This window comes from Micromys minutus (genome assembly GCF_963924665.1).
Source record: "Micromys minutus genome assembly, chromosome: 9".
Taxonomy (NCBI): Eukaryota; Metazoa; Chordata; class Mammalia; order Rodentia; family Muridae; genus Micromys; species Micromys minutus.
In genome coordinates this window covers 30,951,714-30,968,672 of record NC_137978.1, presented here as the reverse complement: position 1 = coordinate 30,968,672, position 16,959 = coordinate 30,951,714, and the positions used below count along the sequence as shown (strand labels likewise).

General features: G+C 37.4%; 1 protein-coding gene across 1 annotated transcript in view; it reads right to left on the bottom strand.

The window, feature by feature from the left end:
* LOC308424279 (selection and upkeep of intraepithelial T-cells protein 2-like) overlaps nt 1-16,152 on the bottom strand; it is a gene marked incomplete at both ends in the record, with an annotated part of 78,312 nt that extends 62,160 nt beyond the window's left edge. Inside the window, one exon of the mRNA XM_080921223.1 lies at nt 16,077-16,152. Within this exon, the coding sequence (XP_080777349.1) occupies nt 16,077-16,152 (76 nt within the window). The remainder of the gene's footprint in view (nt 1-16,076) is intronic.
* Nucleotides 16,153-16,959: the final 807 nt, after the last annotated feature.

Here is a 16,959-nt window from a genome sequence, read left to right as displayed (position 1 = left end):
ATTTTTTTTGTGGGGCTACAAAATCTGCAAAAAACTCAGTGGGCCCTTGGAGGATCTTGGTCAAGTTCCCACTCACCTCCCCTCAATTGGGTAGAGATTTTCATGTCCCAATTTCTATGATGTTAATCTGCTCATACACCTGGACTGGATAACTTATCTGTGCAGCTACAAACCTCCCTTGTCCCATTAGCATGTCCTGATCCCAGGTGGGCTGACCATTGCGAGCATTAAAAACTGCCTGCTCCAAGGCAAATTCAATATAGTATGCCTTCCAATCTAAATATTGACAAGAGATCAGGCAAGCATGAGCCAAATTTTGCCAATCACTAGGGGACATGCAATACCAGTGTAAGTGTTCTAATTGTGCCACACCATACACAGCACTAACTCCATAGGTGCTCACTCCCTCGGCTAGCCTCTGAACATTTTTCCAGTCTAGCGGCTCATGATAATGATTACTCTGCACATCCCGAAATACAGGAAAGCACTGGGCTTGTAGCTCTCTCCAAGTTCCAGGATGCAAACTACTCCCTTCCACTCTGCCTGGGGCATAAGGAGGCGCAGTTGGCGGCCCCAGAGTCGACGGTTCAACCCGTAATTTCATTTTCTCCAAACTGTCGGCTATGCTCTTCAGATCATCTTCTGACATTTCTCCCTCACTAGACACTTCTCCTGCCTCTAAATTCTGGGAGCGCTCTTCCATAACCTGATTCTGAGCCTCATTTCCCTTCTCCAGCTCTGCACTACACCCTTCCTCATCTCCTATACAGTTTTTCACCAATTTCCATACTGGCAGCACTCCTTTAGCTACTACCCCTTGCTCTTCAGCAACCACAAATCCTTTCATAATTTTTTCCAACTAGACATTATGAGATGTCCAGATACTGAGAACCAGGGAGCTACCTGATCCACTGCTTTTAAAAAATTCTCTACAGTCTTTTTTTCTTAGCCTGATTCCTTTCACTTTCAGCAAATCTTTCAGAGCTTGGCAAACTGTCTGAACTGATGTTGTGTTTCCCATAGTGCTGGGTGCAACTTGTCCCTGTACCGGGAACTTTATCATCTCAAACCGAGAGCTTTTCTTGTCCCTTTTACCAGGAGGCTTTATAGTCTCAAACCAAGAACCTTGATTGTCCCACTTACCTGGGAGCTTACCGACTAGTCACCCTGACCTCGATGAGTTCTGAACGCAGAAGGGAAGTTTCACTGTATGGGCCACCACTTGTCCCTACCGTCTCCGACCAGCAGAAAAGGAGCAACTACACAGCATTCTTCTCAAAGTGATTTATTCAGGAACCTTACAGCATGCCAGTGGAAATATTTTCTGTCCTGGTCTGTCTCTCCATTTCTCTTTCTGTTTCTCTTTCTCCTCCCCCTGCCCCCAAGCACAGTCCTATTATCCTCTTTTATCTCCACCTCCTCAGTTCATGTTGTGTGGCTGCAGTTCAAAGGTCCGCATCATCTGGCCTGATCTCTCGCCATGGGTGCGCCTGCGCAGCTCGCACAGTGGGAGTGGCTAATCTCGGGGGCAGGAGGAAGTCAGGTGCTAGTCACAAGACTAAGCCGGAGTCCCAAGCATCATCTTGGGACTGCCGCCACACCTGTTCTCCACACTTTAATTTCCGAAGCAACCAACAGTGTATAGCCTCTGGACAATTGTGTTCTTAATAGTAACACTGATCCCATGTCTGATAGACAACTTGCAGCTGAAGCCAGAGATTGTTTACAAAAGGTCCAAGAAGCATTGTAAGGTGCTGTTTAGCTCATTTAAATTGTATATATTGTTCAATGTATTTACAATTATTAGTATTTCCATCTGATCAAACTTCAACAAGAGTATTCTGACAGCAAGGACCTGTTTTATGGGTACATTTACTAACCTCACCTTTGAGAATTGTTGTTTCTTATCCTAAGCTGTTATTAATTTAATATTTTTAAGCACAAAAGTAGCAGTGCAGACCTTTGGAAAGAAGCCAGAAGTTATCATTACACCTTATACTACAGAGTAAGTATGTATTTAGCACAAACCAATGCAGACTGGGCTATATTTTTTATGCAGTACTATTGGTGAACTTGATAACTACTATCCTGCTAATAAATTGGCTCAGTTTTTAAGAAGCATCCCATTGTGTGTCCTAAGGTGGTTTCCTCTATCTCCCATCCCCATTCTAGGTTAGTTTTTACAGATGGATCTTCTAATGGCTTTACTTTTGTGGTATCTGAATAAATTATGAAACCTACCAAGTAGCAGTTAAATCTGCTCAAATGGCTGAAATTATGGCCATGCAATTTGCTTTGCAGAGGTTTCCTGAAGAAGCCCTAAATATTTATACTGATAGAATCTGAATCTATATTGCTCAAATTTTTCCACCTTTGGAAACTGCTGTTTATGCTGTCCCTGTGTCAGGAGTTTCCAATCAGTTATTAAAATTACAGACTTTGATTTGGCAAAGAATTTTCTAAATTGGTAGGGCACATTATATTCCATACTGCCCTTCCAAGACCTCTATAGAGGGGAAATCAGATGTGTATTACTTGCCCTTTTGCATTGGTTATAGAAGAATCTAATGTTGATAAGACTATTAAGATGCATACTAAATTTCACCTTATTGCAGGATCCTTAAGATTTCATTGTAAGATTATGAAAGAGCAAGCTCTACAGACCGTCACTTAATGTCTCATGTGTGCAGAATTTATTTTTGCTCCTAATTTAGGAGTCAATCTTAGGGGACTGAGTCCCAATGATATTTGGAAAATAAATGTTATGCATGTCTCCTCTTTAGGTAAATTATAGTTGTACATGTTTCAATTGATACTTATTCAGGAATGCACATAGTGGTGAGAAATTAAAAAATATCAAAAATCACTGCTTGTAAGCCTTTGCATATATGAATGTTCCCAAGAAGATTAAAACAGGTAATGTTCCCGCCTAATCCAGTAAAAGGTTTGAATACTTTTTGTTCAGGTTATGTTATAATTCATAAGACTGGAATTCCTTATCATCCCCAAGGACAAGCAATCATTGGACATGTTTATTGCACCATAAAGATGTACTTGTCTAAAACAAAAGAGAGAGAGCATGTCTCCCCTCATGTGCATCTATCCTTGATTTTATATATTTTAAATATTTTAACTGTAAATTCTGAAGGCTGATCTGCCACTGATAGACACTGGAGAGCACGCCCAGCTCAGCAGGGAATGGTTCAATTGAAGACACTTGCATCCGGTTTATGGTTAGGTCTGGACCCCATTTTGAATAGAGGTCGAGGCTCTGTCTGTGTTTTCCCTCAGGATACTGAGTTACCTGTGTCTGGGTCCCTGAGCACTGTGTCTACTTTCTGAAACCTGCAGATTAGTACTATTGTTGTTAACGAGGGGGATAGTTTCAATTGTTCTAAACAGGAATGTCGTCCATCTGTGAAGCCACTGTGGGAATAGAATACTTGCAGTGGTGACAATGACCCCCAAATCTACACCCACACCTGAGCCTGTGGAGCATACTGGAAGAATCAACTGATTCTCGCCTGCATCAGGCAGATTTTGGCTGCGGCCATATTAGTGCTGTTTCAGCAGCTGCTTTTGTAGCTCTGATCTTTGGAAATTGCTCCTCCCCACCTTATTGCCACAGATGCTCAGTGGAATTGTCAGAGAAGTGGCTGAGGCCCTCTCCACTTAAGTTAATCTAAAACCTTTCATTCAATTGAATATGCATTCAATTAGGAATGTTAAATTTGAATTGATTCCGCACTGCTATGGGAACAACTCGGTGTGCTATTAAAACCAAGATAGTATTAGCTTTGGGCATGTAGCCCTTAAAGCAGTTTGGGTGTGTACATTCCCTAATGTCCCTCAAGCAAAAGACAAGCCCAGAGCCAAGATGTCAGCTGATAGACTAGCAGTAAGCAACCCTATAGCTTGAGCTCCATAGAGCAAGTATAAATTAGGTGACCAAAGATGGGGAAACCCACAGGGGTGCTGCTCAACCTAAGACAGAAAAACCCTGAGGTCCCACGAGGATTATTCTGAGATGGGTAAGAGCAAGTGCTGATGTCCATGGGTGCCTCAACCGGATCCCTAATTTTAAAAAATATTATTGGGGGAAATGTTAGAATAACCAAGCCAACCCCCCATCAACTTAGGGTTAGCTACACTAACCCACACCTTATAGAGGGCTAATATTCAAAAAATATAAAGAACTGAAAAAGCTAACCTCCAAAAAAAATAAAAAATGAGTATAAAACTAAACAGAGAATTCACAACAGAGAAATATCAAATGGCTAAGAAGAACCTAAAGGATTGTTTAAAGTTTTAAGTGGTCAGGAAAATGCAAATCAAAATGACTCTGAGATTCCACCTTACACCAATCAGAATAGCCAAGATCAAAACCTCAGGTTAAAAAAAAAAAAAAAAAAAAAAAAAAAAAACATGTTGTTGTGGATGTAGAGAAAGAAGAACATTCTTCCATTCCTGGTAGGATTTCAAACTGACATAACCACTCTGAAAATCAATCTGGAGATTTCTCAGAAAATGAGAAATAGACCTAGTTAAAGGTCCAGCTCTACCACCCTTCAGGATATACCCAATTGTTGTCCTATCATGCCAAAGGGGCATGTGTTCCACTATGTTCATAGTGCCCTTATGTGAAAGCCAGTTGCTGTAAATAACCCAGATGTTACACAACAGAAGAATGGATACAGGAAATATGGTTTATTTACACAATGAAATACTACTCAGCTATTAAAAAACGAGAGCATGCTGAGATTTGCTGGCAAATGGATGGAATTAGAAAATATCCTGAGTAATGTAACTCAGACCCCAAAGGGCATGCATGAGATATACTTACTAATAAGTGGATATTAACCAAAATTACAGAATAGCCAGAATACAATCCACAGAACTCAAAAAGCTTAAGAAGCCAAAGGTCCCAAGTGAGGTTGGCTCAATCCCATTTGGTAAAAAGAAGAAAGCAATCACAGGAGGGAAGAGAGAAGGGGATGGGTGAGAAGGAGTATAGGGAGAGAGTGAGGGCAAGTTGATTAGGTAGTATGTGTGGGAAAGAGGACTAAAACTCTGAGGGCTAGCAGAAAGAATGAAAACAAACAACCTTGGGAGGAGAAAGTAGGGGAAACCTCCAGAATCTACCAGCAAATTGAGAGATAAGATATTCTCATCTGAGTCCAGACCCAGACTTAGAATGTGACCTTAGTTAAAATGCCCTCCAGTGGGGAATGGAAACTAGTATGGCCTACATTTAGCAGAAATTCAGGGTATCAAGTGAGTAATGGGGTTACCATCCTATGGTCCAACCTCTGACCCAGAATTATTTCTGACTGAAAGAACTGCAGGGGCAGAAATGTAGACGAGCCTGAGAAAAAGGAAGTCCAGCTACAGGCTCAAGTTTGGATCCAGCTCAAGAGGAAGCCCCAAGGCCTGACACTGACTGGGGTTATGGTGTGCCCACAAAAATGGGCCTATCACCAAATAGCCTATAACAGCTGAATGAGTCAGATTCACATATTTACACCCAACCTATAGACAGAAGCTGCTGACCCCTGTGATGAATTAAGGAAAAGCTGATCAAGAAGCTGAGTAGGCAAGCAACTCTGTAGGAAGACCAGCAATGTCAACTAAACTGCATCCCTGTGATCTCTCAGACATAGCCACCAACCAAGCAGTATATACCAGCTGATATGAGGCCCCCAACACATACACAACTGAGGACTGCCTGGTCAGAACTTGCTGAGATCTGACAGAATTAAGAAATTCCCTTAGCCTGAGTAACACCATTTTACATAGATCTAGGCCTAGGTTTCTGTTTCCCTCGAGAGGCCTTTTTTCCAGAAATCAGGTGATTTCACTGTTTTCAGGTATCTAACCTAGTAGACCTCATGGCCCAGGGCATTTAGAACTCAGTCAGATCAGAAGCACCTAACCCTTAAGAGACTGGAGCCTATAGGGTGCTATGAGGACTGGTTGTGGGGGGACATCCAAATACAAACAGGTAAAAGAAGTATGGGATGTGGAACAGTTTAGGGTGAATCAGAAGGAGGATAACATATGGAACATAAAAAAAGAATTAAATAAAATTTAAAAAAATGAATATATCTTTTATTAAACTAAGTTGCATTCTAGATACTGCAGAGTCAGAGACTTGATACAAAGAGCTATTCTTTTGGGAGAGGGAAAGAGAAATGAATGCATATAACTTATAAAAGTTTTGGGATCATGAAGTTTTTTTCTACATTATCCTGTATTGGTAGATATACCTGTAAAATAAATATTATAATTTTCAGGACTGAAGTGATCATGGAAATAAGCTAAAACTACATGGCAAAGTAGGACATAAAACTATTTTGCTTGTGAAGCACTACAGCAGTTTCTTAGGAGACAGTTCTTAAAGCTGAAAAATAAAGACTGTCATTCAGAAGGATAGAAGAACTAAGAAAACCCCAAAGTTAGAGAGAAGGTAAGGAAATCCCAAAGTTGGAAGGTAGGTGTGTGTGTGTGTGTGTGTGTGTGTGTGTGTGTGTGTGTGTGTGTGTGTGCATGTGAGAAAGAGAGAGAGAGAGGGGAGGGGAGAAAGAGAACTTTCCACACCACAGAATGGAGTTCCTCCCTGGTCATAGAATTCTTAACAGCATCATGAGTTTCAGTAGATTTGTTCTGTTTTTCTTTTTTTATTAATTTATTTATTTTACAAAATATTATAACTCACAAAATTTGTTACACAATTGTGTGCTCTGTTTGCTTTTACAATAACAGGGTTCCCCTTGTATTTTTCTAGCATATGTCAGGAGCAGTCATCACAAATGAGTCTCAGTTTTCAGGCAAGCAACATAATATCAATAAGGAAAACCTATCTTACTCTTGTTGTTAAAACTTGATAGTACAACTGCCGTATGGACACAAAACCTGCCTGTAGGGAGCTGATATCCAAGGAGTGTTCTCACTACTAAGCCCACAGGAGAGATGCTATTTTTCACTAACAGTCTGAAGAGAGACCCACCAAGAGCTCACAGGGCACAGGAATTGCAGGGCTTTCTGGAACTGAACCCTTTCATTCTCCATATGTGCCATGAACTAGGGTAGTCTCTGTTGGGACATGAAACCTGCCCACAAAGAGCTGATCACATTGGAATACTATCACCATTAAGCCCACAGGCTCACAGGCCCAGAAGAGAGACAAGCTCCAGCCAGAGACAGCAGGACCAACTAATATCACAGAAAACAAGATGGCAAGAGTCAAGCACAAGAACCTAAGCAACAGAAACCAAGACAATATGGCAACAATAGAACCTAGTTCTCCCACAAGAGCAAGTAGTGGATATCCCAACACACTGGAAAAGCAAGATTTGGACTTAAAGTCATACATAATGATTATGATAGAGAACTTTAAGAAGGACATAAATAACTCTTTTAAAGAAATACAGGAGAATACAGGTAAACAAGTAGCATCTCTTAAAGAGGAAACACTAAAAAGATCCTTTAAAGAGCTACAGTAAAATACAACCAGACAGATGAATAAATTAAACAAAACCATCCAATATCTAAAAATAGAAATAGAAACAATAAAAAAATCACAAAAAACAATCCTGAAGATAGAAAATCTAGGAAAGATATCTGGATTCATATATGAAAGCATCATAAACAGAATACAAGAGATGGAAAAGAGAATATCAGGGGCAGAAGACACTATAGAAAACATTGACACAATAGTCAAAGATAATCCAAAAAAAAAAAAAAAAAAAAAAAAAAAAAAAAAAAAAAAAAAAAAAAAACAAAAAAAAAACAAAAAACAAAAAACAAAACTCTTTTCTCAAAACATCCAAGAAATTCAGGACACAACGAGAAGACCAAACCACCTAAGGATGATAGATGTAGAAGAAAGCAAAGATTTCTAACTTAAAGGACTAATAAAACCAATAAAATTATACAAGAAAACCCCCCTATCCTAAAGAACAAGATTACCATGAATATAAAAGAAGCCTACAGAACTCCATAGAGACTGGACCAGGAAAGAAATTATTCTCATCACATAATAGTCAAAACACCAAATGCACAAAACAAAGAAAGAATATTAAAAGCAGTAAGGAAAAAAGGTCAAGTAACATATAAAGACAGACCTATTAGAATTACACCAGACCTTTCAAATAAGACCGTGAAAGCTAGAAGATCCTGGACAGATGTCATTCACACCCTAAGACAACACAAATATCAGCCTAGGCAACTATACCAAGCAAAACTCTCAATTACCATAGATGGAGAAACCAAGATATCCATGACAAAAATAAATTCACATAATATCTTTCCACAAATCCAGTCCTACAAGAAATAATAGATAGAAATCCCAAAGACAAAGAGAGAAATTAAACCCTAGGAAAATCAATAAAGTACTTTTCTTGCAACAAACCCAAAAGTACATAACCACACAAACATAACTGCATCTCTAACTATAAAAATGACAGGAAAAAACAATCACTCTTTCTTAATATCTCTTAACATCAATGTACCCAATTCCCCAAGAAAAAGACATAGACTAATAGACTGGATAAGTAAACAGAACCCAACATTTTGCTGCATACAAGAAATGGTCCTCAGTGACAAAGATAGACACTGTTTCAGAGTAGAGGATAGAAAATATTTTCCAAGAAAATGTCCCCAAGAAACAGGCTGTTGTAGCCATTCTCATATCAAATGAAATTGACTTTCAACCAAAAGATAAAAAGAAAGATAAGGAAGGACACTTCATATTCATCAAAGGAAAAAAACTACCAGACCGAACTCTCCATTCTGACCATCTATGCTCCAAATGCAAGGGAACTCACATTCATAAAAGAAACTTTACTAAAGCTCAAAGCATACATTGCAGCACACACAATAATAGTGGGAGACTTTAATACCCCACTCTTTTCAATTGACAGATCATGAAAACAGAAGCTGGACAGAGACATAGTAAAATTAATAGAAGTTATTTATAAAATAAATTTGAAAGATATCTATAGGATATTTCATCCTAAAACAAAAGAATATAACCTTCTTTTCAGCACTTCATTTTACCTACTCAAAAACTGACCATATATTCAGTCACAAAACAAGACTCAACAGATAGAAGAAGACAGAAATAATCCCATTCAACCTATCATACTACCATGGGATAAGGCTGGTCAACAACAAAATTGAGAGGAACATACCCATGGAAGCTGAACAATGCTCTACTCAGTAATAACTTTTAAAAAAGGAAGAAATAAAGATAGAAAACAAAGACTTTTTAGAATTTAATAAAAATGAAGGAATAACATACCCAAATCTATGAGATACAATGAAAGTACTGCTAAGAGGAAAACTCATAGCTCTGAGTTCCTCCAAAAAGAAATTAGAGAGAGCATACACTAGCACCTTGACAGCACACCTGAATGCTCTAGAACAAAAAAAAAAAATCAAATTCACTCAGGAGGAATTGAAGGCAGGAAATAAACAAACTTAATGTTGAGATCAACCAAGTAGAAACAAAAAGAACTATTGCTTTGAAAAAATCAACAATATAGATAAACCCTTAGCCAGTCTAAAAAGAGGGCACAGGGACAGTGACCAAATTAACAAAATCAGAAAGTAAAAGGGATACTTAAGAACAGAAACAAAGGAAATTTAAAAAAAAATCTGATCCTACTACAGAAAACTATATTCAACAAAACTGAAAAATGTGGCAGAAATGGACAAATTTCTAGACAGATACATGATACCAAAGTTAAATCAGCATCAGATAAACCATCTAAACTCTCCCATAACCCCTAAAGGAATAGAAGCAATCATTAAAGTCTCTCAACTAAACAAAGCCCAGGACCACATGGATTTAGTGAGGAATATTATCAGACCTTCAAAGAAGAGCTAATAAGAATACTCTTTAAATTATTTCACAAAATAGAAATAGATGGAACAGTACAAAATTCATTCTATGATTCACAATTACACTTATACATAAAGCAGACAATGACCCAACAACAAAAGCAAACATCAGACCAATCTCCCTTATGAATATCAATGTAAAAATACTCAATAAAATTCTCTCAAACTGAATCTAAGAACACATCAAAAGAATTATCCAGCACGTCCAAAGAGGATTGATCCCAGGGATGCAAGGATGGGTCAACATACAGAAATCCATCAATGTAATCTACTATAAAAGCAATCTCAAAACACATACACACACACAATCATCTCTTTATATGGTGAGAAAGCGTTTGGCAAAATTTAAACCCCTTCATAGTAACAGTCTTGGAAAGATCAGGTATTCAAGATTCATACCTAAACATAGCAAAAGAAATATACAGCAAATCAGTAGCCAACATCAAACTAAATGGAGAGAGACTTGAAACAATCCCACTAAAATCAGGAATTAGACAAAGCTGAAAACTTTCTCCCTACCCATTTAATACAGTACTCGTAGTCCTAGCCAGAAGAATTAGACAACAAAACAAAGTCAATGGGATACAAATTGGAAAGGAAGAAGTCAGAATATCACTATTTGAAGATGATATGATAGTATACTTAAGACAACCCAAAAATTCCACCAGAGGACTTTTACAGCAGATAAATATCTTCAGCAAAGTGACTGGATATAAAATTAATTCAAACAAATTAGTAGCTTTCCTCTACTCAAAGGACAAAGAGGCCGAGAAAGAAATTAGAGAATCAACAGCCTTCAGAATAGTCACAAAGAATATAAAACACCTTAGTATGACTCTAACCAAGCAAGTGAAGCAAGTGTATGACAAGAACTTCAAGTTTCTGAAGAAGGTAATTGAAGAAGACCTCAGAAGATGGAAAGATCTCCCATGCTCATAGATTGAACAAATCAACATAATAAAAATGGTCATCTTGCCCCAGGAAATCTACAAATTCAATGCAATCCCCATCAAAATTTTAATTCAAATAATCATAGAGTTAGAAAGAAAAATTTGCAAATTTATTTAAAATAATAATAATAAAATCAGTATAGCCAAAACCATTCTCAACAATTAAAAAAAAAAAAAAAAACTTTTAGGGGAATCACCATTCCTGACCTCAAACTGTATTACACATCAATTGTGATAAGAACTGCCTGATACTAGTACAAAGACAGGCAGGTATATCAATGAAATAGAATGGAAGACCCCCCAAATGAACCCCTAAAATTATGGTCATCTGATCTTTGAAAAAGGAGCTAAAATCATTCAATGGAAAAAAAGGACAGCCTTTTCAATAAATTGTGCTGGTCCAACTGGCAGTTAGAATGCTCAACATCCCCAGTCTTCAGTGAAATACAAATCAAAACAACCCTAAGATTCTACCTCACACCAATCAGAATGGCTAAGATCAAAAACTCAGGTGACAGCAAATGCTGGTGAGGATATGGAGAAAAAGAAACACTTTTCCATGATTGGTAGGGCTTTAAATTGGTAATACCACTCTGGAAATCAGTCTGGTGATTCCTCAGCAAATTAGACATAGCAGTACCTGAGGATTCAGCTATACCATGCCTGAGCAAATATTCAAACGCAGAACCAATATCTAACAAGAACACTGCTCAACAATGTTCAAAGCAGCCTTATTTATAATAGTCAGGAACTGGAAAGAAACCAGATGTTCTTCAACAGAGGAATGTATACAGAAATTGTGGTACATAAATACGATAGAGTACTACTCTGCTATTAAAAACAGTGAGTTTGATCATGTGCAAACCAAACACTCAGGGTATTTGCCACCTGGAACAGTGGAGATCCAGGAACACAGGCCTGGCGAGACTGTACTGTGAGTAGCCAGGGCACAGAGAGGGCTAGAACTCTTGGGGTAGGTGCAGACCTCCGGTTGGTACAGGAGAGTAGGAACTCTGCCATAGGGACTCGGTGATCACCTGGAAGGCCCTTGCTTGTGGACAAAACACTCAAGGCATTTGGCGCCTAAAACAGCAGAGATCCAGGGACACAGGCCAGGTACACAGGAGAAATGGGAAGCAATCAATGACAGCAAAACCATGTATAATCACAGACAAAATGAAAAGAGGAAATCGAAAGAACTTACTCAATGGAAACCAAGACAAACTGGCAATATCAGAACCAAGCTCTCCCATCACAGAAAGCAGCAGAATGCCAACCACTCCAGAAAAAAGAAGACACAGACCTGAAATCATACCTAGAGATGATGATGGAGATCTTACAGAAGAGCATGAATAACTCACTTAAACAAGAACGGGAGGAAAACCATAAAGAAATAGAAGCTTTTAAAGAGAAAACACAAAAAACACTCAAAAATATCAAAAAAAAAAAAAAAAAAAACTAAAGGAAAACAGAACCAAACAGATAAAAGAATTGAAGAAGGAATTTAAAATGGAAATAGAAACAGTAAAGAAAACATTGAAAGAGACAACCCTGGAGGAAGAAAACCTAAAAAAGGAATCTGGAGTAACAGATGCAAGCATTGCCAACAGACTACAGGAGATGGAAGAGTGAATCTCAGGGGCCAAAGACAACATTGCAAACAGACAAAACAGTCAGAGAAGATGCAATACCAACAAGCTCCTAACCCAAAATGTCCAGGAGATCCAGGACACAATGAGAAGACCAAACCTAAGGATAATAGGAATAGAAGAGGGCAAAGAATATGAAGTAAGAGGCACAGTAAATATCTTCAACAAAATCTTAGAAGAAAGCTTTCATACCCTTAAGAATGAGATGACCATAAACATAAAAGAAGACTACAGAACTCCAAATAGAGTGGACCAGAAAAAAATTTTTCCAGACAAATAGTAGTCAAATTGCCAAGTGTCTGAAGCAAAGAAACAATACTAAAAGCAGTAAAGGAAAAAGTTCATGTAACATATAAAGGGAGACCAATCAAAATCACACCTGACTTCTCAAAAGAGACTATGGACAGATATCATGCAGACCCTAAGAGAACACAAGTGTCAGCCCAGGCTGCTATACCGAGCAAAACTCTCAGTCAACATAGATGGAGAGACCTAGATATTCCAGGACAAAACAAAATTTACAAAATATCTGACCACAAATCTAGCACTACAACGAATTATAGGTGGAAAAGTAAATACAAGGAAGGAAACTACATCCTAGTAAAAACAAGAAAACAACTAAACAAGAAAACAAAAAGAAGAAAGACACACAGGCTAAATTCTACCTCTAAAAGCAAAAATAGCAGGAAACAGCAACCACTATTGCTTAATATCTGTTAACATAAATTGACTCAATTACCCCAGTAAAATGACATAAGCTATCGGACTTGTTACATAAACAGAATTCAGCACTTTGCTACATAGAGGAAACTCATCTCAGAGACAGAGACAAACACTATCTCAGAGTAAAACGTTGGAAAAAAAAAAAAAAAAAAAAAACCTTCCATGCAAACAGCCCCAAGAAACAAGCTGGAGTAAGCATTCTAATATTGAATAAAGTATATTTTCAACCAAAAGTTATTAAGAAAGATAAGGAAGGACATTTTACTCATTACAGGGAAATTTATCAGGAGGAACTCTCAATCCATAATATATATGCTCGAAATACAAGAGCACCAATATTCATAAAAAACTGTACTAAAGCTCAAAAAACATATTACAGCCCACACAATAATAGTGGGAGACCTCGAAACTCCACTCTCTTCAATGGACAGATCATGGAAGCAGAAACTGAACAAGGACGCAGTGAAACTAGCAGAAGTTATGAACCAATTGGTATTAATAGACATCTACAAAACTTTTGATCCTAAAACAGAAGAATACACCTTCTCAGCACCTCACGGCACCTTCTGCAAAATTGACCATATAATTGGTCACAAAACAAGCCTCAATAGATATAAGAAGATTGAAAGTCTCCTATGCATCCTATTAGATCACCATGAACTAAAGCTGATCTTTAAGAACAACAATGACAAGAAAAAGCCCATATACACATGAAAAGTAAGCAATGCTCTATTAAACAATAGCATGGTCAAAGAAGAAATAAAAAAATAAATTAAGGATTTTCTAGAATTTAATGAAAATGAAAATACAACATACCCAAATTATTGGATAAAATGAAAGCAGTGCTAAGAAGAAAACTCATAGCTCTGAGTGCTTCCAAAAAGAAACTGGAGAGAGCATATATTTGCAACTTGACAGCACAGTTGAAAGCTCTAGAACAATAGGAAGCAGATACACCCAAGAGGAGGAGATGGCAAGAAATAGTCAAACTCAGAGCAGAAATTCACAAAACCGAAACAAAAAGAGCCATTCAAAGAACCAACAAAACCAAGAGCTGTTTTTGAGAAAATTAACAAGATTGATAAACCTTTAACCTGACTAACTATAGAGCAAAGAAAGAGTATCCAAATTAACAAAAAAAAAAAAAAAAAAAAAAAAGATAGGAAAATGGAGACATAACAACTGAAACTGAGGAAATTAAAGAAATCATCAGATCCCACTACAAAAGCCTATACTCAAAAAAAAAACTGGAAAATCTGGAGGAAGTGGATGAATTCCTAGACGAATATGACATACTAAAGATAAACCAGGGCCAGGTAAACCATCTAAATAATCCAATAACACCTAAAGAAAGAAGCAGTCATCCAAAATCTCCCACCCAAAAAAAGTTCAGGTACAGATGGGTTCAGTGCAGAATTTTTCAGACCTTTATTGATGACCTAATAACAATACTATACAAATTATTCCACAAAATAGAGTCAGAATAGAACACTACCTAATTCATTTTTCCAGGCCACAATAACCCTCTTCTTAAACCACACAAAGACCCTACAAGGAAAGAGAACTTCAGACCAATCTCACTTATAAACATTGATGCAAAAATACTCAACAAAATCTTCCAGCTAAGCCTTAGACTAAACACGAGGACCTCAATAAAAGAGCTCTGAAGGAGCTGAAAGGGTTTGCAACGTCATAGGAAACACAACATTATCAACCAGACAAGTCACTGAGGTGGAGTGGGTGATTAGGGGAGAGAGCACCTTCATGGAAGCAAGTTGAGAGGGAAGAAGAAGGGTTTTGGGGGGTAAAGGGTATAAAATTTGAAATGTAAATACAGAGAATATCCAATAAAATTGAAAAAATGAGAAGTTAAAAAAAGAAAAAGGGTCTACAGTAAAGATGGACATCACTAGGAAGGGAAAATATAACATAAAGGGAAAAATAAAACATGAAGAAATGGATCGAATTGAAAGATCAGAAGAAGGGGAGTAAAGAGAGGACAAATGAAGAAAATACAGAAAAGGACAGAAAAAACTAAGACTCAATTCAAAGTTCAGATGGAAAACTAATACAGTAGAATATTATTAAAGTTCCTTTACTCACACACATACACACACACACACACACACACACACACACACACACACTCATACACTCACACACACACACACACACACACACACACAAACACATGTATATTCCAATAAAAATCATCAAATAATGGGGGAGACATAAAAAAAATTGGACATCTCTTCCCACCAAATAAACTTTCTAGTATTAAGTAGAACCCAAGTAAATATGCATTAGTCAGATTTTACTACTGGACAATCAGCTTTACCTACAGACAAATTTTTATATCTTTGATATCATTTATCTAATTTTTTAAGTCTCCAAGTGATCTATATTTATTTGTGCTTTGGAATGATGTCCCTACAATATCAAATTCTTGTTCTCCTAGCCTATTTCATCTCTCCCTATCTTTTTCCATTACTTTTTTTTTCACTCAAAATGATTCTCTTAAGTATCTGAGCCTGCAACAATTCTTCAGTGTAAAATTGACATGCAAGTTCTACAAATTTAATACACATTTTGAGTCTTTAAAGCAATTATTTGATCTCTTTCATTGTGTTTGCTTCCTGGAATATGAAACAAACCCATAGAAAGTATATTATCTGAGTAGACATAATGACATGTACCTTTAGGCTAGATACTTCTGTGACTTTCTTCATTTCATTGCTACATTCACTCTGAGGAACAGCGGTTTAAATACCTTGTCCTTTGTAGCAGATATTTATTTTGGGGGGGCACTTGACATTAATAAGGCTTAGAAAGGCAAGTGAGAGATGTATACCTGAACTCAGTGCTACCATCTGGAAGAGGCACAAGACAACACGGTGTAGAGTAAGAAGTACTCTTGTATCTCCCATTACCTCTGTAATTAAAAAGTTAATGAGCAGTAGAATCATAAATTTTCAGAAATAAAATACATTCATATTTTCTACAAGTTGATCTTATGCAAACTTTTATACTACAGCCATTTACCTCATTTTTCTGTATTCTTAGAATTTTTTTATTTTTTCTTTATTTATCATTTCATTTGTTTACATCTCAAATGATACCCCACTTTCCAGTTATTCCCCACAAAGGCCCCATCCAACATTCACCCTCTTCCCCATTCTCTTTGGCTCTATAAGAGCACTTTCCCACCATCTCCCATCCCACTGCTACAACATTCCCCTACCCAAAACATCAAAACTCCACAGAACCAGGTGCCACCCCTCCCACTGATGTCAGGCAAGCCATCTTATGCTACATATGTATCCAGAGCCACGGATCCATCCTGGCATCCTCAATCAAAACCTTTTTATTTACTCAATCAGGTGATTCTTGTTTTAGGAATGGTCCAAGTGAAAAATGATTGGATTCATCCAGTTGTTTCTTCCACATAATAGTATCACATTCTCCCAGACTTGATGTTCTTTTATGGATTAGCAAATGTTCTCAGATCACCTATCTTTCCAGACAAATTTATGAAACTTCTAACCAGATCCAAGTCTCAGAGGCCTTGTTGTATAAGTGGCTGTCCCACTTAGCTATACTTAATTACAAAAAAATTATGATGCAGATTTACTCTTAAAAATTTTAAAGTAACTATGTTAGTCTTTTAGAAGGTAATTATAGAAGTTTATTCTTATGGAAAACTCATAATTAGAATATATTTTGGGGATCTTATA